The sequence below is a fragment of the Pygocentrus nattereri genome, chromosome 13, assembly GCF_015220715.1.
Source record: "Pygocentrus nattereri isolate fPygNat1 chromosome 13, fPygNat1.pri, whole genome shotgun sequence".
Lineage (NCBI taxonomy): Eukaryota > Metazoa > Chordata > Actinopteri > Characiformes > Serrasalmidae > Pygocentrus > Pygocentrus nattereri.
Window position 1 is genome coordinate 14,057,918 of NC_051223.1, and position 23,292 is coordinate 14,081,209.

A 23,292-nucleotide genomic window follows, 5' to 3' on the forward strand; every position below is an offset into this window, starting at 1 on the left:
ACCAGTGAAATAAAATGTCAAAAGCACTTTGCTTTGCCATGTTATTTTTTTTATACACAGTAATGCAAATACATATTTTGCAACTGAATCTGAATTATGTCTTTAATATTGCACAGTCATGTGGAAAATAAAGTTGTAAGTACACATTTATCATTTTCAAATTTGCATTGAATTTAGAGTGATATTTAGATGCTGGCATGAAAAATAAATGATGGATGTGCAGGCACATTTTATTTTTTAAAAGGCAGTATATTTTTTTCACTAATGAATATCGGTGATCATCATTGGCTCAGCAGCTTTCTGTCTTGGCATCCTTTGAAAATCCCTGGGGGTGTTGTGAACTAGTGTTCAGTGTAGCTATGAATTTGATTTCAGTGTCTCTTAGCAACAGTAAATGTGAAGGACAAATAAGAGCCTTACATTTTTGCATGGTCAGTTTAATAACAGAATATTTTACCCTTGAAGCATAAACAGTGCAGAGCCGAGATGATTCAGCTTGCAGACAGGAGATGAGTTGAAGTGCTAAAACCCTGGAAATGCATAAATATCATTTTGAAATGAGATAAGAGGATCTGGTCATTACCTACCAAGTCTGATGAGTATTTGTGATTGATTGCACCTTTTGTTTCACCCTGGTGTCAGATCAGGTCACTTTGCTTCTTCGTGTTAACAAAAGCTTTATCCATTTCCAGTTACCACGGTTATTATTTTAATTACATTTGTAACCGTAGCTAAGGAAATGTGTTAAGGAATTAAAAATAGGGTATAAAAATGGAGGCAGAGGAAGTAGACTTCAGACATGCTATTTTTACGAGAACCCGAAAAACCACAGAGTTATTATCTACAGATATAGATTTGATTAAGAGCTTTTCTTGCATAAGGAATGGCTTCAGATTCGTAGATATTAATCTCCATTTCATTTGCCTGTGGAAAGCGTGGGGGACATGGAACTTTGTGGTAATGACCAACCTGTTCAGTTAAACATCAACCATAAGCTGACGCCAAATGCCAAGTTATGTTTCAAAGATAACAAACATAGACACACCTATCATCGGGATGCCAATCTGGATTTGTGAGTAACACGTGTTTCTAATTTTGTATGAGGTCGTGCATTCTGCACTCAAAAAGTATAGTGGATGAGTTTGACAGTTGATGTTTTTCTCCATGATGTAAATACCAAACCGTCAGTAACATTCTCTTAGTAGAAATTGTACTGACTTTCTATATAATGCCTGAATGCTTTAACCTTTGCTATCGCTATTACTTTGTTCCATCAGTATAACATGGATTTGTAAAATGGACAAAATAATAACTTGGTGTTGCACCAATACTGGCTCTTAAATGCAGTGTCGTTATCGTTGATGGGGACCGATACCTATGACTGACACCACAAAGCGATTTCACATGCAAACGTGCTGACGAGTGCATGCACACCAGACAGAACTTAACACGTCCAGCGTGTGGGATAAAAGGCAGATGTAAAAAATACATAAGGCAGAATCTTTCACTGCAGTATTTTGTGGGAAAAACACGCTAACAGGAGCCCTTTACCTCAACAGCTCAGCCAGCTTCTTTCAGTAATCTCTCATCTGCCACTATGTGTATACATACAGTCCAAATAACTCCTTGCACTTCGCATTGTGACACATTTCCCTTCAGAAATAGTGCAGCTCTCTTGTTTCTTACAGTATTGTTTACATTTGGTTTTCATGAGAGCCGCATCAAAATGAGTAAGATAACAACTGAAGACTTGTTCTAAGAGCGAGTGTGTTTCTTGTTGAACAGCATCTTCAAAGCCACTATCTCTACCACTACCTCCCAAAGTTCCATTGACAGATTTATTATGTAACACGACTCCTGTGCTATCGTCGTTAGATATAGCTACGCTAACTAGAATCCATTGCTAGCTAACTGTTATTCAGCTAACTTAAAGTAGCTTTCTGCATCACATTTAGCCAAAGCTACAGGCCAAGCACTGCTGACAATGTAATAATATCTCCAACATCAGCTTGGTATGAACAGCTAATGTTAGCTGGCACATTATTCCAGAGACACAGCATGGCTCTCCCGCACCACAAACACCTGTAAAACAGAAATCAAAATGTCACAGCATAACCACAATGTTAAGATACATGTCATTATGAGAGCTAGCTAATGTTACTGCTATGTAGCTGATTTTCCTAGAACTGCTAATGGTATTATGCCATTTGCTGCAAGATAGCATAAACGAAGTCTATCAAATAGACGTTGCATAATAAAATTTTGTTTCCCTTGTATAATGTTACAGAAATTGCTGACACGTTGTCAATGTGTCACAGAGAGCTAATGAGAGCTCCCTTTTTTGAAAATACAGTTACAGTTAACAATGGCTTCTAGTTCTTCTAGCATAGCTTGTTAAATAGACACAAAGTTTGTTAAAATTCATGCTCACCATTTGTTTTGACGGAAGCTAAAATCTGGATGTTGCAGCTCACTGCACTGTGGTAGACTACAATAGCGTTTTCATATCACTTCTGCAGTAATTATGTGGAGCTCAAGTGAGTGTTACCCTTCAGAAAACCAGAAACACGAGCAGCACTAAGAAGAATGCTGAAGCGTCAGTGCAAGGAGGTCATTAATGTTAGACCAGGTTGTGATTTGCTTGGAAGAAACTATTACTAAAGGAGCTATTTGCAACTAACTCACATGACTGGATAACAAAGAGCATTTTAGAGAGACAATCCACTCGTTCAGTCCACAAATGCAAGTAATAACTATATCATGCAAAGTAGAAGTCATTTTTTCAACACAGTCCAGAAATGCTGCTGTCTTCTTCCACAGCTCATTTGACATCTTCATGGACTGAGGCAAAATGTAAAACTGTTCTATGGTCACATGAATCAAAAATTAAAATTCTTTTTGGAAACCACACACGCCGTGTCCTGCGGACTCAAGAGGAGAGGGACCATCCAGCTTGTTATCAGAGTGCAGTTCAGAAGCCTGCACCTTTTGGGGTTGCATTAGTGCCTATGGTGTGGGCAGCTTACACAACAGCATGGCTTCTCAGAAGAAGAGTCCAGGTTCTGAACTGGCCTGTCTTCAGTCTAGACCTTTCACCAGTAGAAAACATTTGGCGTATGAAATGAAAAATCTGACAAAGAAGACCCAGGACTGTTGAGCAGCTACAATTCTGCATCAGTCAAGAATTGGACAACATTCCTCTCCCAAAACTACAGCAACTGGTCTCCTCACTTCCCAGGCATTTACAGACTGTTGTTTTCAAGATCCATTCTTCCATCAAGTTCTACATGAGTTAATATTTTTCATGAAATTGTAAAATCCCTCACTTTCAACATCTCATGTATATTGTGTGTGTGTGTGTGTGTGTGTGTGTGTGAGAGAGAGAGAGAGAGAGAGAGAGAGAGAGAGAGAAATTTGCTAATGTAGTTGTATAAATATCAAGACTTGTATCAGGCTAGTTAGGTCAGATAGAGTTATCGGTATTGGCATGTATTCAATATTTTATGAATCAGGAATTGGTATCTGAAGAGAAAAAGTGATACTGTGAATCTGTACTCTGTGACTTCTGTTATTCGTGTATGTTATTAATTATTTTTCCATTGCTGGATTATGTGAAAGCTTTGATTCAAGGTTGTTCAAGATACTCACAGTGCATAATAATAAAGAAAAAATATGATTCAGATTCCTTTATTGATCCCAGGGGGAAATTACAGTTGCAGCCGCTTATGTAAAAATAAACACTTTACTAATAATTTAAGACAATATAGAGCAATTAACAGTATGTACACAGGATTTAAGTACTTATGAGTATAGTATGGTGGCAGTGATTGTGATAGTAATATGAAACATCAGGTAGAAAGCAGTTACAATTATTTAAATTAAGTTAGTGTCCCTCTGAGTTATTGCACACACAATTGTTATTATTGCACATATGAACAGTTTCGTATTGAGTTTGTGAATCACACACTGAGGGAGGAGTTGTAGAGTTTGATGGCCACAGGTAAGAATAAGTTCCTGTGGCGCTCTGTGGTGCATTTTGGTAGAGTGAGTCTTGAGCTGAATGAGCTCTTGTGTCTCATCACTGTGTCGTAGAGTGGGTGGGAGCCATTGTTCATAATGGCCTTCAGCTTAGACAGCGTCCTCCTCTCCAACACGGTCGTCAGCGAGTCCAGCTCCACACCTACAACATCACCGGGTTTACGGATCAGTTTGCTGAGTCTGTTGGCACCTGCCACCCTCAGCCTGCTTCCCCAGCATGCAACAGCATACACGATACCACTCGCCACCACAGACTCATAGAAGATCCTGAGCATAGTCCGGCAGATGTTGAAGGACCTCAGGCGCCTCAGAAAATAGAGACGACTTTGGCCCTTCCTGTAGAGGGCGTCAGAGTTCTTAGCCCAGTCCAGTTTATTGTGAATAATAATGTGGTATTATTTAGAGTCATTTGCATTCCATATTGTTTTAGTAATATCACTTATCGCAAAAGTCAATATTGTGGTGACAACAAGCAGCATATTGTACAGCCTTATGTGTGAGGTTTTTTAACTTCCATGACGATGTTGTATTTATTTTGCCACCTGTTCTCTTTGTCCACATCTGCAGAAATTTCAGGATTTTCAGTGTGTATCATAGAAAACAGAAAAGGAATTTGCCACAACCTCTCCATCTCCTACGGATCTCCAGGGAGTCCCCCAACTCCTCCCTGAGGAGACATGGAGGCCCAGGGGGAAGCTGGGATCGGGGGGCTGTTGGCCCCAAGCCCTCAGAGTGAGGCGGTGACCCACGAGATGGAGGAACTGTCCCTGCAGCCCAGTCAGAACCTGCCCCCGCTGAATGAGCGCAAGAATGGTGAGTCTACTGTGCACTCATTCCAAGTGCTGCAACTAACAATTATATTTCTATAATTGGATAATGTATCTAATGTATCTAAAGAATATGTCCTCACTATTACCATCTAATTGACATAATGAACACTGATTGGTTTCCTATTGTTGAGCAGAAACTTTGTTCTTGTAATGATCTTGCTCAGACAATAAGATGTGTTTGTAATTCACGTAATGCACTGAATAATTTTTACCTATTACAGCTAAAGAGGCTTTGTTCGGTTGTTATAGCTATTTTTTGTTTGTTTGTTTTATTAGCTAGTATTAATTAGGGTTAACGTACTTATTTGTAACAGTGATAAGATACCAAACTATTTTAAAATGATGACAGTTTTTCCAAATCATGTGCCAAAAAAGAAGGGGAAAATTAGAGCCTGGAACCACTAAGCATGACCGATGTCCTCTAAATTACTGTTATTTTAGCATCAGTTCTCTTTTAAGCGTACGTTTCGCTATCTCACTATGGGTACGCCCCTCTGCGCACTCCTCAGAAGCACTTGTATCAATATGCTAGACCCTATTGGCTGGTAGCCGGGACGTGTCTGTCAGGGAGGAGCCGCTCCTCCTCCGTATTTAAGGGCCGATGGAACGTCACTTGGTTATTCAAAAACCTCTTCTCACTTTACACAGAAGCTTCGACACGACCGCTCTTGGGTACTTAGCTCAACTGTCCACAGCCTGAGCTAACAACTTGGTGGCTGGGTGCTAACTTGCCTGCTTGTGTGGTGGTGTTAACCTCATTCCTTCACCATTAGGAAGAGGCTTGAAGCTAACACGGTTTGGCTGTCTCCAAACAGCAGACCTGCTCACTACATAGTCTCCAAACAAGTAGCGAACTAATCAGTTTGCTAGCCGACTTTCGGCATTGATGGCTACACTCACCTAGCTAAAGTTTTGCAATAAACTTCACCTTGGTACTCACAATAGTGGAAGCACCCACGGGTGCTTCTGTCTCCGAGGTGGAGGAAAGACCTCCTCCACGAGTGTGCCAATGCGGCAATAAGATTTCAGGCACACCCAAACATCACCGATCTCACCTGATTTCTGTGAGCATTGTGCACGCTTCTCCTTCAACAGTCACTGCCGCAGTCTATACCAAGTTCAGTGACTGTGGGTGTGGAAGACTATGAGGTGCCTGCCAGCGTGAGCTGGGGCGATCAACTTGATAAAGCCAAGCCACTAATGGATGACTTCATTGGCCTCACAGCCATACAGCGGATCTCTGCGGTCGTGGACAGTGAGTCTGACTCGCTGGGCAAGTCTGAGGGGCTTTTTTCTGAGGAAGAGGACTGCAATGAGTCCACTTTCATCCTGTCAACACAGACCCAACCGAACGCTGCGAGAGCACACGGCAGCGATGCTGATTCAACACCCTTCAGCGTGGATCAGCAAGACGTGTGCAAATCCTTGCTTCTGTGGCCCAGCGTCCTGGCAAACGCTACCAGCTCCCGTTATGAAAGGAAACTGCTACCCAGAACCAAGCGAACAGCGAGACAACTCCTGCTAGAGTTCCCCAAATGCAAAGAGGAAGTAACCCGCTCCTGGAATAACCCATTCTCTGCCAAAAACTCATTCAGGGAGGGTCAGTGCTAGACTGTGGATATGGAAGGAAGTGATCTCTCTCACTTGCCTCCAGTCGAGTCCGAACTGGCCTTCCACCTGCACCCAGGGCAGAAAACAGTGACTGGTGCCAGCCCTTCTTTCCCTTCCAAATCTGATTGTTTCCAGTCCTCTATGACTGAAAAATCTTATTGTTTGGTATGAGCCGTCAGAGCCCTCAATGCCTCATCCAAACTCATGGCATACCAGGCTGAGCTGCAGGAGGAGATAACGTCCAAACCAGACTCAAGCCGCTGGGATGAGATCTGCGTTGTGACGGACCGTTGCTTTCGACTATACAGATGTGCTGTCCAAGCCTCCGGCAGAGCAATGGGGGTATCGTGGTACAGGAGAGGGCCCAGTGGCTCAAACTTTCTAGCCTTTCTCTCACAAGGAGAAGGTTAAGCTTCTGGATGTTCCAGTGGACCCCAATGGCCTCTTTGGTTCCGCTGTCGCTGCCATGCAACAGTGCTGCAAAGAGAAGAAAAGGGAAGGTGAAGCTTTGCAGATATGTCTCCCCAGGAAGACACAAGACACACATGACTCCATCTGCTGTTCCTCGCCAGACCTTTGCACTGGCAGTAGCCCACCCACCTCCTGTCTTCAGGATCCATAAGTACCCCATGACACAAATGGGACCTCCTGCACAGCCCCTTCTACCTCAACGCAGAGGAGTCAGCCAACCCAGGCCTCCACTCAGGATTGGAAGAAAAAGCACCGTGCTACCTAGTGCACAGCTGTGGGTAGGGAGCAGCCAGGATGGCCAGACACTGGTTTCTCCATCCCCGCCAAGAGTGGCAGTTCAGGCGTGCAGAGCCCCTCTTGGTGTTCAGTTCGCACAGCCTGGCAAAGAAAATGAGAAGGAATGTTCAGGTGGATGTTCTTTTAATGCCACCAAGATTCAAAAGCACACACCAGTGTTCTTTAATAAATGTGTTCCCCACAGCGTGTCCAGACTTGCAGCCGAGGGCCATCACATATGTTACAGACACATGCAGTGTTAAACAGTGCTCATACCATGTTGCAAAACCTTCCAGACACAACAAAAATATGGCTGCCCACAAAAAAGGTCACATGAGCACCTAGATGGTGCAGACCTGTATTTCATGCCAAGGCTTACACCAGCAGATGGCACACACTATCGGTGTCAGTGGAGCGCCCCTTAACGCCATTCACTGTACAGAGAAATGCATGGCGCGCATGCCTGACCTCAAAATTGGTGTGGAGAACGATAGACAAGGGCTACAGACTCCAATTTGCCATCACTCCACCGCAATTCAGACGAATATTGTTCTCAAATGCCCTGGGCGATCAGTTTGTGTTCTTAAAGAGGAAATATCTTTGATGAGAAAAGGAGCAATAAGAATTGTGCCTCCTGAAGAGAGCATGTACGGCTGCTACTCGAGGTACTTTCTGGTCCCAAAGAAGGGAGGGGTTTAAGACCGATTCTGGATCTGCGTGCTCTAAACAGGCATCTCAGAAAGTTTAAGTTCAGGATGCTGACACACACATCCCTGTTGTGTTTTGTAAGACAAGGCAATTGGTTCACCTCAGTCGATCTACAGGACGTGTATTTTCACATCCCTCACAGAAAGTTTCTGAGATTTGCCTTTCATGGCGTGACGTATGAACATCTTGTTCTTGCGTTTGGGCTTTCACTGAGCCTCCAGGTGTTCGTAAAATGTACCGAAGCAGCCCTTGCGCCACTCAGGAGGAAGGGCATTCATCTGGCCACATATATAGACGACTGGCTTTTAGCTGCCCAGTCAGAGACTGGGCTTTCGGGTGAATATCACCAAGAGCGTTTTAACTCCCCCTCAGACCATCTCTTTCATAGCGTTGACCCTGGACTCAGTTTCATTCAGGGCACAACTATCTTTGGAGAGGATGAGAGTTTCGGTTTCAGTAGACTGTGCTTTGGCGCTGCACCAGTGGAGATAGTTGGCTTTTCTAACAAGGGGGTTTCATTGGGCACCATCCTGGCCAGGAAGCTGGTCACATAGGATGCATTCCTCTAAGGTTGGGGGGCCACCCACGAGTGCAGATCAGTGAATGTAGTGTGGGACCCACACTTATGGTCGGCCCCCATAAAATTACTTGGAACTATTGGCAGTTTTCCTGGCTCTAAAACAATTTCTCCCTAACCTAGCTGGCCATCATGTTCTTGTCTGAACTGACAATATCACGGTGGTGGCTTACGTAAACCGACAGGGAGGCCTGCGATCTCGGCAGTTGCACACGTTGGCACACAGACATTGTTTGGAGTGGAGTGCACTGTCTCTGAAGCCAGGTGTTTTGAATTGATGGGGGGGCGGATCTGCTGTTGAGGGGCAATCCTCGCTGTGGGGAATGGCAGCTACACAGAAGTGTAGTATATCGGATCTGGGACCGCTTCAGGAAGGCCACCAGAGAAAATGCTCAGTGCCCGTCGTTCTTCATCATTATTCTGCTGTCTGGCAGAAGGTACCGAAGCATCCATGCCACCACTGCAAGACTCTGCAACTTCTTTATTCCTCAAGCAATTAGGTTTTTAAGCTCATAAGGACTGAGGACTGAGCTAACCCCCCACAGTGCCACACTGACTGCGTGACTCACAGATCACAGCATGTTAATATATCTGCACCTTATTCCACTACCTCATGTCCAGAATGAGTGCTGTGTCAGTGCTGCACTGTCCTGTCTGTTTACTCTGTCTAATGTCTGTTTATTTTATTTATTGTTTCTAGTTTCATTTTTTGTTTGCACACGATGTCTGCATGTTTGCACTTTGTACTTTTTGTTCCATGTTGCATCGTATTGTTCCTGGAGGAACATAATTTCACTCCACTGTGTACTTGATGGAATGACAATAAAAGCCTCTTGACTGTTGACTCTCTGAACGACCAGAATGCGCTGATGGGGGTGGATGCACTTGCACAACTGTGGCCACGCGTCCTCCTATATGCATTTCCGCCATTGGTGCTGATGCCACGAACCCTGACCAGGGTGAGATAAGAAGGGCTGTCACTCATTCAGATAGCCCCAAACTCTCCAGAGAAGCAGTGGGTGGCAAAAATATTCCAGTTGCTGCGTGGACAACCCTAGCCCCTCCCACTGCGCAGAGATCTCCTATCACAAGTGTAAGGGAAAAATTTTTGCCCTCATCCAGAGCATCTAGCTCTTTGGGCTTGAGCCGTGAAAGGTCCAACTTACTGCCATAGGTTTGCCCGATAACGTATAGCAACAATTCAGAGTGCCAGGGCCTCATCTACTTGAATCCTTCATGGGCAGTAACTGGTGAGTTATTGAGGAGTGGTGTGCAACCCCCCCCAACTTTATCAATGAAGACAGCCCTTTTATTGGCGCTAACATCAGCAAAACAGGTCAGTGAAATCCATGCGTTTTTGGTGCACCCAACCTGCACTCAGTTTGCACCAGGGGATCTGGATGTTGGGTTGAAACCCCACCCTGCCCTTATCCCTAAAATGTTGCGTCGTCAGCATCGTTTTCCCATCTTGTGCTGAAGGCTTTTTACCCCCCACCATTTGCCTCTCTTGAGCAGCGACGGTTACACATGCTGTGTCCGGTGTGCGCGTGCTGCGCATTTATCTGAACAGGACTGAGGAGTTTAGAAAAACTGATCAACTATTCGTATCCTGGGCAAGACCTCACCTTTTGGAAGCCCATTGCTAAACAGCACCTGTCCCACTGAATAGTGGGGGGATATAGCTCTAGGTTACTCCAGCAAAGGCATGCAGCCTTCTGCTGGATTGAGGGCACATTCCACAAGGAGAGCAACATCCTGTACCCTGTTTCAGGGCGTTTCTATTCAGGAGTTTTGAGCTGCAGCCATCTGGGTTTCTCCTCATACCTTTACTAGGTTTAACAGGCTAGATTTCACTGCGCCTACCTTGGCGCATACTTTGCTTAGTGTATGACCCACCGGCCAGGAAATGGTTCTTCTCTGCCGGAGCAGATTTACATGGCTTGAGGCCATTTTTCAAAGTGAGCTTGTCTGGCAATACAGGAGTCGGCATATCCCATTAGGTTACAAACATAACCCCGGTTCTTTGATAGCATGAGTGAGGTATCTCAACAGACCACCCTCCTTGCGTAAAGGGAGGAAGAGGTATTCTGATTTTGAATAACCAAGTGACGTTGCATCAGCCCTTAAATACAGAGGAGGGGTGGCTTCTCCCTGATGCACACGTCCCAGCTGCCAGCCAGTAGGGGCTGGCATATTGATACAAGTGCTTCTGAGGAGTACGTAGAGAGGCGTACCCATAGTAAGACACCTCACTCGGCAGAGAACTGGGCTTACTTTTGTGATCTAAAGTTAGCTGGAACTAGCCTGTGCTGTGGTATGATATGATGCACCTGCTGTATAAGCTATAGCTAACTTACAGGTTTGATTTGGACTAAATGGTGCTCTGAAACAAGTGTTGTTTATCATTCTAGCCAACAATACTAATACTAACAAACCCATCTCTCCTAGTTAGCAGCACTGTTTAACATTTTAGCTGTTGTTGGCTTGAACAGTAAGTGCACTGTGTTCACTTATTTAGTGGCCATGTAAGCAAACTTAACTTTCTGATTATTTTAGATTTTAAAATAACACATGACAAGATGGCACAAAAGTGACACAAATGTATTTACATCACTTGGGACACTTTTACGCCCCCGCTGGGCATGCCATAATACTGTATATACCGTGGTAATGTCTTGAGATAAAGGTATAAAACAAGTGGATACCACCCAATCCTAATGTTAAATCTAGCTTTTTCTAAATCATGGTAATATGCAGTGAAAAAAATCTTCAGCTTAGAAAATGTAGACATGAAAATAAGAGAAACAGCAATGAGCATTGTTCTCAAAAAATAAACACAATTTTACAGTGATTTTCATTATAGTTGATATAGGTCAAATCAGTTGATTAGTTGGATTAGCCAGGCTTTCTTTTTGTTGTTGATTTATTTGTTTAATGAATTATTCTCTGCCTCTCCTTGGATCACCACCTTATCGTGGTGGAGGGGTTTGCGTGCTTGAATGATCTTAGGAGCTATGTTGTCTGGAGCAAAAGCTCCTGGTAGGGTCTCCCATGGCAAACTGGTCCTAGGTGACAGGTCAGACAAAGTGTGATCCATAATAACCCCTATGAAGACAGAAAAACAGGACTTGTGTACCCTGCCCAGAACAGGGTTACCGGGGCCCCACCCTGGAGCCAGGCCTGGGGGAGGGGCTCGCCAGCGAGCGTCTGGTGGCCGGGCATTTACTCATGGTGCCCGGCCGGGCCCAGCCCGAAGGAGTTACATGAGTCCCCCCTCCCATCGACCCACCACCAATGGGAGGGGCAGTAGTAGGGGTTCGGTGCGTTGTGGATCGGGCAGTGTCCGAAGGCGTGGGCCTTGGTGTTCTGATCCTCGGTTGCTGAAACTGGCTTTTGGAACTTGTAACGTTACCTCACTGGCGGGGAAGGAGCCTGAGTTGGTGCGCGAGGTTGAGAGATACCAGCTAGATATAGTCGGGCTCACCTCAACACACAGCTTGGGCTCTGGGTCCAATCTCCTTGAGAGGGGCTGGACTTTATTCTTTTCTGGAGTTGCCCATGGTGAGAGGCGGCGGGCAGGTGTGGGCTTTCTCATAGCCCCTCGACTCGGTGCCTGTATGTTGGGGTTTTCTCCGGTGGACGAGAGGGTAGCTTCCCTACGCCTTCGGGTTGGGGAACGGGTCCTGACTGTTGTCTGTGCTTATGCACCGAACAGCAGTTCAGAGTACCCAGCCTTCTTAGAGTCCTTGGGAAGGGTGCTTGAAAGTGCTCCTCCTGGAGACTCTATTGTCCTACTGGGGGACTTCAACGCTCACGTGGGCAATGACAGTGAGACCTGGAGGGGTGTGATTGGGAGGAATGGCCTCTCTGATCTGAACCCGAGTGGTGTTCAGTTTTTGGACTTCTGTGCAAACCACAGTTTGTCCATCACGAACACCATGTTTGAACACAAGGATGTCCATAAGTGCACATGGCACCAGGACACCCTAGACCGCAGTTCAATGATTGACTTTGTAGTCGTGTCATCGGACTTGCGGCCATGTGTTTTGGACACTCGGGTAAAGAGAGGAGCTGAGCTGTCAACTGATCACCACCTGGTGGTGAGTTGGATCAGGTGGTGGGGGAAGATGCCGGTCAGACCAGGCAAGCCCAAACGCATAGTGAGGGTTTGCTGGGAACGTCTAGCAGAAGAACCTGTCAGATTGATCTTCAACTCACACCTCCGTCAGAACTTTGACCAGATATCGGGGGAGGTGGGGGACATTGACTCAGAATGGGCCATGTTCCGTTCCTCCATTGCTGAAGCGGCTGACTGTAGCTGTGGCCGTAAGGTAGTTGGTGCCTGTCGGGGCGGTAATCCTCGAACCCGGTGGTGGACACCCCAGGTGAGAGATGCCGTCAAGCTGAAGAAGGAGTCCTACCAGGCATGGTTGGCCTGTGGGACACCAGAGGCAGCTGGCAGGTATCGACAGGCCAAGCGATCTGCGGCTTCAGTTGTTGCCAAGGCAAAAACCCGTGTATGGGAGGAGTTTGGTGAGGCCTTGGAAACTGACTTTAAGTCGGCTCCGAAAAGATTCTGGCAAACCGTCAGGCGACTCAGAAGGGGAAAGCAGTGTGCCACTAGCACTGTATATAGTGGAGATGGTGTGCTGCTGACTTCGACTGAAGACGTCATTGGGCGGTGGAAGGAATACTTTGAGGACCTTCTCAATCCCACCGACACGTTCTCCAGTGAGGAGGCTGAGTCTGGGGACATGGGAATAGGCTTGTCCATTACTGAGGCCGAAGTCGCTAAGGTAGTTAAGAAGCTCCTTGGTGGCAAGGCTCCAGGGGTGGATGAGATCCGCCCTGAGTTCCTCAAGGCTCTGGATGTTGTGGGGCTGTCTTGGCTGACACGTCTTTTCAACATTGCGTGGACATCGGGGGCGGTGCCACTGGCTTGGCAGACTGGGGTGGTGGTGCCTCTTTTTAAAAAAGGGGACCGGAGGGTGTGTTCCAACTACAGGGGAATCACACTCCTCAGCCTCCCTGGCAAGGTCTATGCAGGGGTACTGGAGAAGAGAGTCCGGCTTATAGTCGAACCTCGGATCCAGGAGGAACAGTGCGGGTTCTGCCCTGGTCGTGGAACACTGGACCAACTCTTCACCCTCTCCAGGATTCTGGAGGGTTCATGGGAGTTTGCCCAACCAGTCCACATGTGCTTTGTGGATCTGGAGAAGGCATTCGACTGTGTTCCCCGGGGTATTCTGTGGGAGGTGCTTCGGGAGTACGGGGTACATGGCTCTTTGCTACGAGCCATTCAGGCCCTGTACAAACAAAGCTGGAGTTTGGTTCGCATAGCCGGCAGTAAGTCAGACTCGTTCCCAGTGAGAGTTGGACTCCGTCAGGGCTGCCCTTTGTCACCGATTCTATTCATAATTTTTATGGATAGAATTTCTAGGCGCAGTCAAGGGATGGAGGGTGTCCGGTTTGGTGACCTCAGGGTCACATCACTGCTGTTTGCAGATGATGTGGTCCTATTGGGGACATCAGGCCGCGACCTTCAGCTTTTGCTGGATCGGTTTGCAGCCGAGTGTGAAGCGGCTGGGATGAGAATCAGTACCTCTAAATCCGAGACCATGGTTCTCAGGCAGAAAAGGGTGGAGAGCCCTCTCTGGGTCGGGGATAGGCTCTTGCCTCAAGTGGAGGAGTTCAAGTATCTCGGGGTCTTGTTCACGAGTGATGGTACAAGGGAGCGGGAGATTGACAGGCGGATTGGTGCTGGGTCAGCAGTGATGCGGGCTCTTTACCGGTCTGTTGTGGTAAAGAAAGAGCTGAGCCATAAGGCAAGGCTCTCGATTTACCGGTCGATCTACGTTCCCACCCTCACCTATGGTCATGAGCTTTGGGTAATGACCGAAAGAATAAGATCGCGAATACAAGCGGCCGAAATGAGTTTCCTCCGCAGGGTGTCTGGACTCTCCCTTAGAGATAGGGTGAGAAGTTCAGTCATCCGGGAAGGACTCGGAGTAGAGCCGCTGCTTCTTCACGTCGAGAGGAGCCAGCTGAGGTGGTTCGGGCATCTGGTTAGGATGCCTCCTGGACGCCTCCCTCGGGAGGTGTCACAGGCGAGTCCACCTGGGAGGAGACCCCGAGGAAGACCCAGGACACGCTGGCGCGACTATATCGCCCAGCTGGCCTGGGAGCGCCTCGGAATCCCCCTTGGAGAGCTGGTGGAAGTGGCTGGGGAAAGGGAGGTCTGGGCTTCATTGCTTAGGATGCTGCCCCCGCGACCCGAACCCCGGACAAGCGGAAGATAATGGATGGATGGATGGATGGATTATTCTCTGATACAGGGACTGTGTAAACCAAAACACAGATAATATTTACCATCAACAGCAGATTTGACGTTTCCTGAATACTATTTGGCACCTTGTCATCTTTTGGCATCTTTTGACACTTAGCCCAAAGCAACCACTGGAGAATCCCTCACCATCCCTTAAAATATGAGGATTCCACAGAGCTCACATTACTTTGGTATATACTTTGAGCCTGGAATCTTGACTGGCATGTGAAAAGTTGCAGAACATTGCAGAACCACATGCAGAAGCTCCCAGTTCTTTGTGGTTGTTCTAAGGTCAATGCGTGAATGGTCATGAGGTCTATTGAGGCCACTCTGTCAGTGGAAGTATTTGCCAGTCAATCATTTGGTGTCTCCTATAGTCACATGGGCTGTTTCACAGTATTATAGGCTCAGTTACCTTTTACCTTTTATTTAGTTCAAGCTAGGGCTGCACAGGTTGGGGGGGGGGGGTGTTGTCAGTATGATCTGTGAGGAACTCGACTTAGCCTTTGAGCTCACTGGGAACTATCAAGAGCGTTCAGAAATCAGCAGCACTACTGATATCAGCATGGCCTGTCTGGAAGTGGAGCACCATTCGGTCTGTAGGAATACTTCAAGTTCAGGTGCTATCCTTTATACCTTATGATATGGATATAATCAGAAACTTTTCTGTAAAAAATGTCATAACTATTAATTGCTTGTTTTATTCAGTTGTCTTAGTGAGTCGGTAAAAGGTAAACTGTTTTTTGTTAAGGTAAGCCTTGACAATATTCATTTTTATTATTTTATTATTTATTTTTAAATATACCAATACATTATTTTAAATAAAAATTTTTACCATAAGACGGGTGATCTCATAAATACTCCATACAAACTAGCAAGATTCATCAAGTGTGGTAGTTAAGAGGCATTGACAGTAGTAGCCATTTTGGTAGATGATATAGTATATGGATAATATGTAATGTACAGTATCTCACAAAAGTGAATACACCACTCACATTTCTGCAATTATTTCATTATATCCTTCATTGGGAGAGCAGTATAGAAATGAAACTTGGATATAACTTAAAGTAGTCATTGTGCCGCTTGCATAGCAGTATAGCTTTACTGTCTTCTGAAAATAACTAGACATACAACCTGTTATGACCCTCAGTCGTAATTGCCCTTCTTTGTGTTTGTTCTGTTTGTAGCCATTTTGTGTGCTTTTTCCATTGTTTTCTGCAGATGCATAATTGGCCACATGGAGGCTCCTGACAGTATAAGAGGTCGCTGAGCCACCATCTTGATAGACGTTTAGGGCATTTTTCCCCTCTGACTTGACCTGGAAGAACACCTGTCCAGACCAGCCCGTCATTCTTCACTTCTACCTGCTTTGCTTTCCTGCTATTGTTACAACTGTGACTGATTACGCATTGGAAGCTGGGTGAAAGTAGGGGACAGGTGCCGTGTTGTGTTGGTTACCTTTTCTCCTGTTTAAGGTAGGGAGTTAGGGTAGCCTGTATGCCTTTTGGTTTCTTCTGTTTGTAGTTTAGTAAGTTGGGAATCATTAATTGTTTTGTTTGTTATTTTGGCTAATGCTTGTCCCTGAAGCCATCAACCCAGCTTGTTTGAGCTTTTGAGGAAAATAAACCTGTCATTTTCTTGTTTAAATGGAGTCTGGTGTCTGGTCTGGCAGCTCGGGAGAGAGCCCACTCTCATTCTCTGTTACGGCCTGACCCTAGACCGGGTCATAACACAGCCATTAATGTCTTAATAGCTGGCATCACAAGTGAGTACACCTCATAGTGAACATGTCCAAATTGTGCTCAAAGTGTCATTATTTTGTATGACCACCATTATTATCTAGCACCACCTTAACCCTCTTTGGCATGGAATTCACTAGAGCTGCACAGGTTGCTACCGGAATCCTCTTACACTCCTCTGTGATGACATCACGGAGCTGGTGGATGTTAGGCACCTTGCACTCCTCCTCCTTCTGCTTGAGGATGCCCCATAGGTGCTCAATTGAGTTTAGGTCTGGAGACATACTTGGCCAGTCCATCACCTTTACCTTCAGCAAGGCAGTTGTCCTCTTGGAGGTGTGTTTGGGGTTGTTATCAAGAAAACTGCCATGCGGCACAGTTTCCGAAGGGAGGGGATCATGCTCTGCTTCAGAATGTCACAGTACATGGTGGACTTCATGTTTCCCTCAGTGAACCGCAGGTCTCCAGTGCCAGCAGCACTTGTGCAATTCCAGACCATGATGCTACGACCACCATGCTTGACTGTAGGCAAGAGACAGTTGTCTTGGTACTCCTCACCAGGGCGCAACCACACATCACCATCTGAGCCAAACAAGTTCTTGGTCTTGTCAGACCATAAGACATGGTTCCAGTAATCCATGTTCTTAGACTGCTTGTCTTCAGCAAACTGTTTGTGGGCTTTCTTGTGTGTCAGCTTTAGAAGATGCTTCCTTCCGGGGCGACGGCCATGCAGACTGAGTTGATGCACTTTGCGGCGTAAGGTCTGAGCACTGACAGACTGACCTCCCTCTTTTTCAACCCCTGCTGCAATGCTGGCAGCACTTGTGCGTCTATTTCTTGAAGCCAACCTCTGGGTATGATTCTGAACACATGGCCTAAAACCGCTGTTTGGCCTTGGCCACCATGCTATTGCTCAGTTTCAGGGTGTTCACAGTCTTCTTATAGCCTAGGCCATTTTTGTGGAGATCAACAATTCAATTTCTTACATCCTCAGAGAGGTTTTTTTTACCATGAGGTGCCATGTTGAAAATCCAGTGACCAGTATGAGAGAATTGTACCCAAACACCAAATTTAACAGCTCTCCTCCCCTTTCACACTTGGAACCTTGTAGCTCTTAACTAGTCACATGACACCAGGGAGGGACAACAACACAAATCAACACAATTTGGACATGTTCACTGAGGTGTACTCACTTATGTTGCCAGCTATTTAGACATTAATGGCTGTGTGTTGAGTTATTTTCAGAGGACAGTAAATCTATACTGCAATACAAGCTGTGCACTGACTACTTTTAAGTTATATCCAAGTTTCATTTCTATATTGTTGTCCAAGAAAAAGATATAATGAAATATTTGCAGAAATGTGAGGGGTGTACTCACTTTTGTGAGATACTGTATAGTGTCACAGTACAATATTTGAATATAGAATGTTACTACTACTATAGCCAAACCCATTTAACTACCATATTTGTCAAAGTTCTTTTTTTTTGTGGGGGTGTTTTTGTTGAGGTTGACGGTCTTATGATGTCAGAATTAATGCACAGCAGTGTTAGCTGGCATATAGCATTGTTCGCAATTCGACTCCTTAACAAACTTGATTGTCAGAGGATCCAATGGCATTTTGAGTAAAAATGAATAAAATATATCGTCTTAGGTACATTTTCGTTTACAGCATGAAGTGCCCATTTGAAAAGCAACCACAATTTTTATATTTTTCAATGTTTAATATTGCATTAAATTTGACATGCAAACAAATTCTTTCACACCATGGACATGCAATTAAGTGTCTATAATACTAGTCACTGTCTCTTATAGTCACGTTGCAAAAATAATGTTTCTAGTCTTGCTATCACAGTAATAACATCACCACACCACCCAAACATATACAAGCTACAGTATAATATTAGATTTTATTATGCGCTTTTGCTGTATTTACAGACAGATTCTGGTTTTGCGACAACTGTGGGTATTTTTTTCAAGAACAGACATCACTCTTTGATCAATGGTGCTCATATGGCTTTTGTGTGAACTTAGAGCAGACAAGACCATCTTGTAGACCTTAAAAACTGGGTTCCTCATGTCTTCTCTGAGCAGGCCACTGAGTCACTGGGGCAGCCGTGTGGGAAACTGAGTTGAGTATCTATAGCTGAAGTCAACCCTTGCTCACTAGTAAGAGCTGCTGCAGAGATGTTTATTATTGTCGGCTGTGGGTTTCAGATCACTAAGAGACAGTGACTGCTGTTCTCTCTGTGTGTGTGTGTGTGTGTGTGTGTGTGTGTGTGTGAGAAGCCTGAGACATATGTGATATTGTCAGCTGTGTTTTTTTCCAGTGAGATCTGAGTAATACTCTGAGTAATACTCTGTCCCATGCATTAACACAGTGATGAAGTGTCAAGTCATCTTTTACACACATGTTTAGTCATTGCTGTGAACAGGTCAGCAATGTGAGAAATTTCTTGCTGTAGCCTACAGTAAAATCCACATAATTTTTACTGTAGATATTAATCTTTGTTTATTTTGTATTTTTATTTTATATTTGTAATGTTAATGATCTTTCCATTAGTCCAGTCTTTAAATATCTCCTCAGTTTTAGTCGCCTCAGTCGGGCTAATTAAGGGTTAACTGGCCAAGGAGCCACCAAATTTTTTAGTCAGTCATCTGAATGACTTAATCAGATGTTTTAGGGTGTACTCACACGAAGCAGTCCGTATTGGACCAAGCATGTTTGGCCATCAAAGTACACTTTATTTGACTAGTGTAATTGGTCCATACCATTGAGCTTCCATGCCAAGGCATTCTTAAAGAAATGAGTTTGCATGCGGTTCAGTTAGAGTCAGGCATAGTAGGCATCTAGTGTGATTGCTAATCAAACCTGAGCACAGAACTCAAACATGATGTCAGTGATGGGACTGTCGCACTTTACAGTTTATTTGAGAATATTTGGTTTACTAAAGGGTCATGTTCTTACCTTCTTCAACAATGAGTGCATCCTGATGACATTTGCATGCTCGGGCCCAGAATGCTAAGTGTACTTGTGAGTGGGGAGGGTACAATCATGCTCAGGCATAGTGTGAGTACACCCTTAGTCAGTCTTTCTGATATCATCAAGTTTTTAAGCATTGTTACTGGTTTAATCAAGTATTTTAGGTTGTTTTTCTTAGCGATGATACTGGAATGCTACCAGATATCCATTCAGCATTTGGTACTGTATCTGTTTGAATTAGAGAAGAAAAAGTGGTGTCATACTGTATTTAGTCTTCCTGTTTTATTTAGTCTAACTGGTTTAATCAGATGTTGTAGACAGGCTTTCTGTTTTACTTAATGTTTTTTCATAGGGATTTTCAATGGGGGGGGGGCATTGCTGAAATCTGCAGAAATTTATAATGCTTCCAGATGAATTGCAGACAGTAAAATTTGCTGATTACCACTATGTAAATAAAGTTGTTCCATTTAAGTTGTTGACCCAATACTCAAAATGATCATAGTTGTCTAAACTCACAACCAGACAACTGCTTGAACAAAGTTTTTTTTTTTTTTTTTATAATTAGTGATTTTAATCAATCAAGAATTAAGCCTGGTATATGGTGACACTAGAATATTTTCCAGAAAAGAGCATCAAAAAGTTCTCCTAAATCACTTGTTTTTCTTACTGGGCAGATGTGCTCGTTATTGAATGGTGCACTTATGTAATGCTTGTATTAGGAAGGGAAGTGTGTGGGATTTCTTTGTTAGGTTGATTTTCCCTCCATGTTTGTGTATATGTGTGTGAATGCAAGAGTGAGTCCAGGTGGAACAATTGATATCCTGTCTCATTGTGTGAGTGTATGGTGTAGATAGGGCTATGTTAGTAGCTGGCTGTTGAGATTGACCTCCTGTTTTTCTTTCCAACAGTCCTTCAGTTGCGGCTGCAGCAGAGGCGCACTCGCGAGCAGCTTGTTGACCAGGGCATCATGCCACGTGAGTACAGCCATTTAACTAGTACTGGACGTTACTAATAAAATTCATTACACTTTTAAAATTAATGTTCCTAAATGGTTCTGTGGTTCTAGGAATAACGTTTAGTTGTTACAGAGTCTTTACATTATGTGGAGTTTCTTTTAAAAGTTTCTTCACATTCTGATTTACACATGCTTTTATTGAAGCTGTCCAAAGTTTCTAAAGGGAACCAAAGTGGTTCTTCTGAATAATTGCTCTAAAAAAAGTTTCATTTTTAAGCGTATTGCAGTCTGGGGTGGTAAGAGTACTGAAAATTCCTACTTACGTAAAAGCACTGTTACTCTAGTGATAAAAGAAAATACTCAAGTTAGAATTAATAAAGCAGTTCATTGGAAATCTACTTGAGTAATTGAGTTACTTATTTGTATATCCATTATCTAAAAATATTTCTGAGTTGACTTGGCTGTAATCTGTACAAACAAACTAAAGCAAACATATTACACAAAAGAAAACAAAAAACTTGAGTATTGAGACTCATCACAATATTCTCTGCTAGTGCACATTTGCACATCTGAACTGTGTAATGTGTAAGGAACAAACTTTACATAAATCTACATGCATTTCATGACTAAATGATTATGTAGTGCATTCTAATTAAACCATTTCCATCAAAATAGTTTAAAATCCCTGAAAAGTTGTTCATAGTTTGTTATGGTTAATCTTTCTTTTTTGTTCAGAAACCCAGATCACTTGATTAAGAGTTAAGAATAAAATTTGATAACCTTTGCCTACTCATACACATCAGAAATGTGTTTTTAATTTATTTGCAGTTAAAGTTAAATGCTACATAACCTCTCACACAGTTAAATGCGCAAACTGCAAGGCAGAGAGAAAAAAAAGGAACAAGAGAGAGCTGGAGGGATAGAGAAGAGGCTACATGCTGTGATGAACTGATAAAAGTCTGATGCTCTGATTGTTAGATGAGGTATTTTTATAAATGTATTTTTGCAAATGTGTTTTTAAATAAGTGACAGTCTATTCATGCCACCTTACGGTCTGAATGGATCTGTAGCTGTCAAGAAGACAAAACTGAGGAAATAGACAAAAAGAAGAAAATTTGCAAATCAGATGAAGCTACTGGTGCTCTCATAACAATGGACTGGTCACTCCAGGGCCCAGATCTCATCATTCAGTGTGCTTGGGATTGCTTGTATTGTGAGAAGCTGAAAATACAACTAACCCTTTAAGACCAACCTTATGAGGTATGGAAAAATATTCCTGCAGATTTCTTAAAAAAATAAAAACTGGTAATCCATATTTTGTCTGAAATCCAATCCAATGAAAGTATATTTTATCATTCAGTCCTATCATACTACGTGTTAAGCTGAGTTTGGCATGCAGTCTTTTATAAAGCTCTGAGCAGCTCATTTTATTGTTACTCCTAATCACTCTCACGACCACCCTGGAAAGGCTGAAATGTAGAGCACTTAGAGCCACAGAATACACACTCTTTTCTGTTCTGTGCCCTAGTTACTGATGATAAATGTACAGCTTTTTGATTGATGAGATTCTATCACTCACTTTAGCTTGAAAGTTCACAGCAGATTAAGACTAGGCCTAGTAGTGAATGGCTTGCTATGTACAGAGGTGCAATAGCCCTGCTAGATCTATCCCATTTGTGCTGTGTGTGTAGTCATACCAGAGAGACTGTGAGAGATAAAAGAGTGTAGTATGTGTTTGAAGTGTGTGAGACAGAGGCTGTGTGTGTCACATTGTGTCTGTTGTGTGCAGCCCTCAAGAGCCCTGCGGCGTTTCATGAGCAGATCCGGAGCCTGGAGAGAGCCAGGGTAAGAGCAAGGAACCTTTTTCCTCCCCTAATACCACTTAAATCTTGTAGGGATCTCAGGGTTTCAGCATAATGATACGATTCATATGAAGTACTCACATCTTTAAGTAGCCGGAGCCCCAATAAATATGTTTTCAATTTAGAAAATGCTCTCTTTCCTTTTTTAGTACTAAACCATATATTTTCTGCTATTTGCAATGTACTGGATTTTCTTTTGTTTTTAAATGTGCTATGGTGTGATATTATAGGAGAGTTAAAGGAATGGTTTAGCAAAAATAAAAAACAAATTTCCACTTACTGTAGATATAGTCTTATCAGCCAAGACCTGCTTGAAGTTCAAATTTTGTCTCTTTAGTTTAGAATGGTGAGTCACAAGGCTAATCTTGTCTTAACATTGCAGCAAACATGAAACTAAGAAGTCACCTAAATAGCCCATATTGTTCCCATACAAACACATCAAAGGAATTTCTTTCGGCCCGCTCAAAGCACATCCAGGTCTTATTAAGGTCACATAGACATGTCAATTTGTTTGTTTATTGTGTCTTAAATTGCAATGACTGTTTGACCTTAATTAACCTATTTGCATTTTGAGCAAGTTAAGAGAATTTTCGATGATGTATTTTTATAGAAACTGTTTGGGCTCTCAAACTTGCCTCAAACTATTCTGAGTTGTTCATTGTGTGATTCTATTATGTATAAAAATGCAAAAAAATAAAATAAAATAACAAAATTCAGTCTTTAAGATGGCTGCAGTTTTTTAAGAGCTGTAACATACCTTTGTCCATTTTGCACATAACAGCATGTTATGCCTTGTCAGAAACTGCAAATGCAAGTCTGTCTGTGATCATGAAATAACTGTGATTAGGGGCAAGTGTGTGATGATTTAAGAATGTAGTCCCATTCCTTTTTTTGCTGTCTGTTGTTCACTGTCCACCA

General features: G+C 43.7%; 1 protein-coding gene across 3 annotated transcripts in view; it reads left to right on the plus strand.

Moving 5' to 3' along the window:
- Window positions 1-23,292, plus strand: part of mrtfba (myocardin related transcription factor Ba) — a 47,554-nt gene that overhangs the window by 8,951 nt on the left and 15,311 nt on the right. For all 3 annotated transcript variants that reach the window (XM_017705511.2, XM_017705513.2, XM_017705512.2), the window contains exons 2-4: window positions 4,606-4,851; window positions 20,466-20,531; window positions 22,302-22,357. In XM_017705511.2, the coding sequence (XP_017561000.1) occupies window positions 4,716-4,851; window positions 20,466-20,531; window positions 22,302-22,357 (258 nt within the window). In that variant the 5' untranslated portion in view covers window positions 4,606-4,715. The remainder of the gene's footprint in view (window positions 1-4,605; window positions 4,852-20,465; window positions 20,532-22,301; window positions 22,358-23,292) is intronic.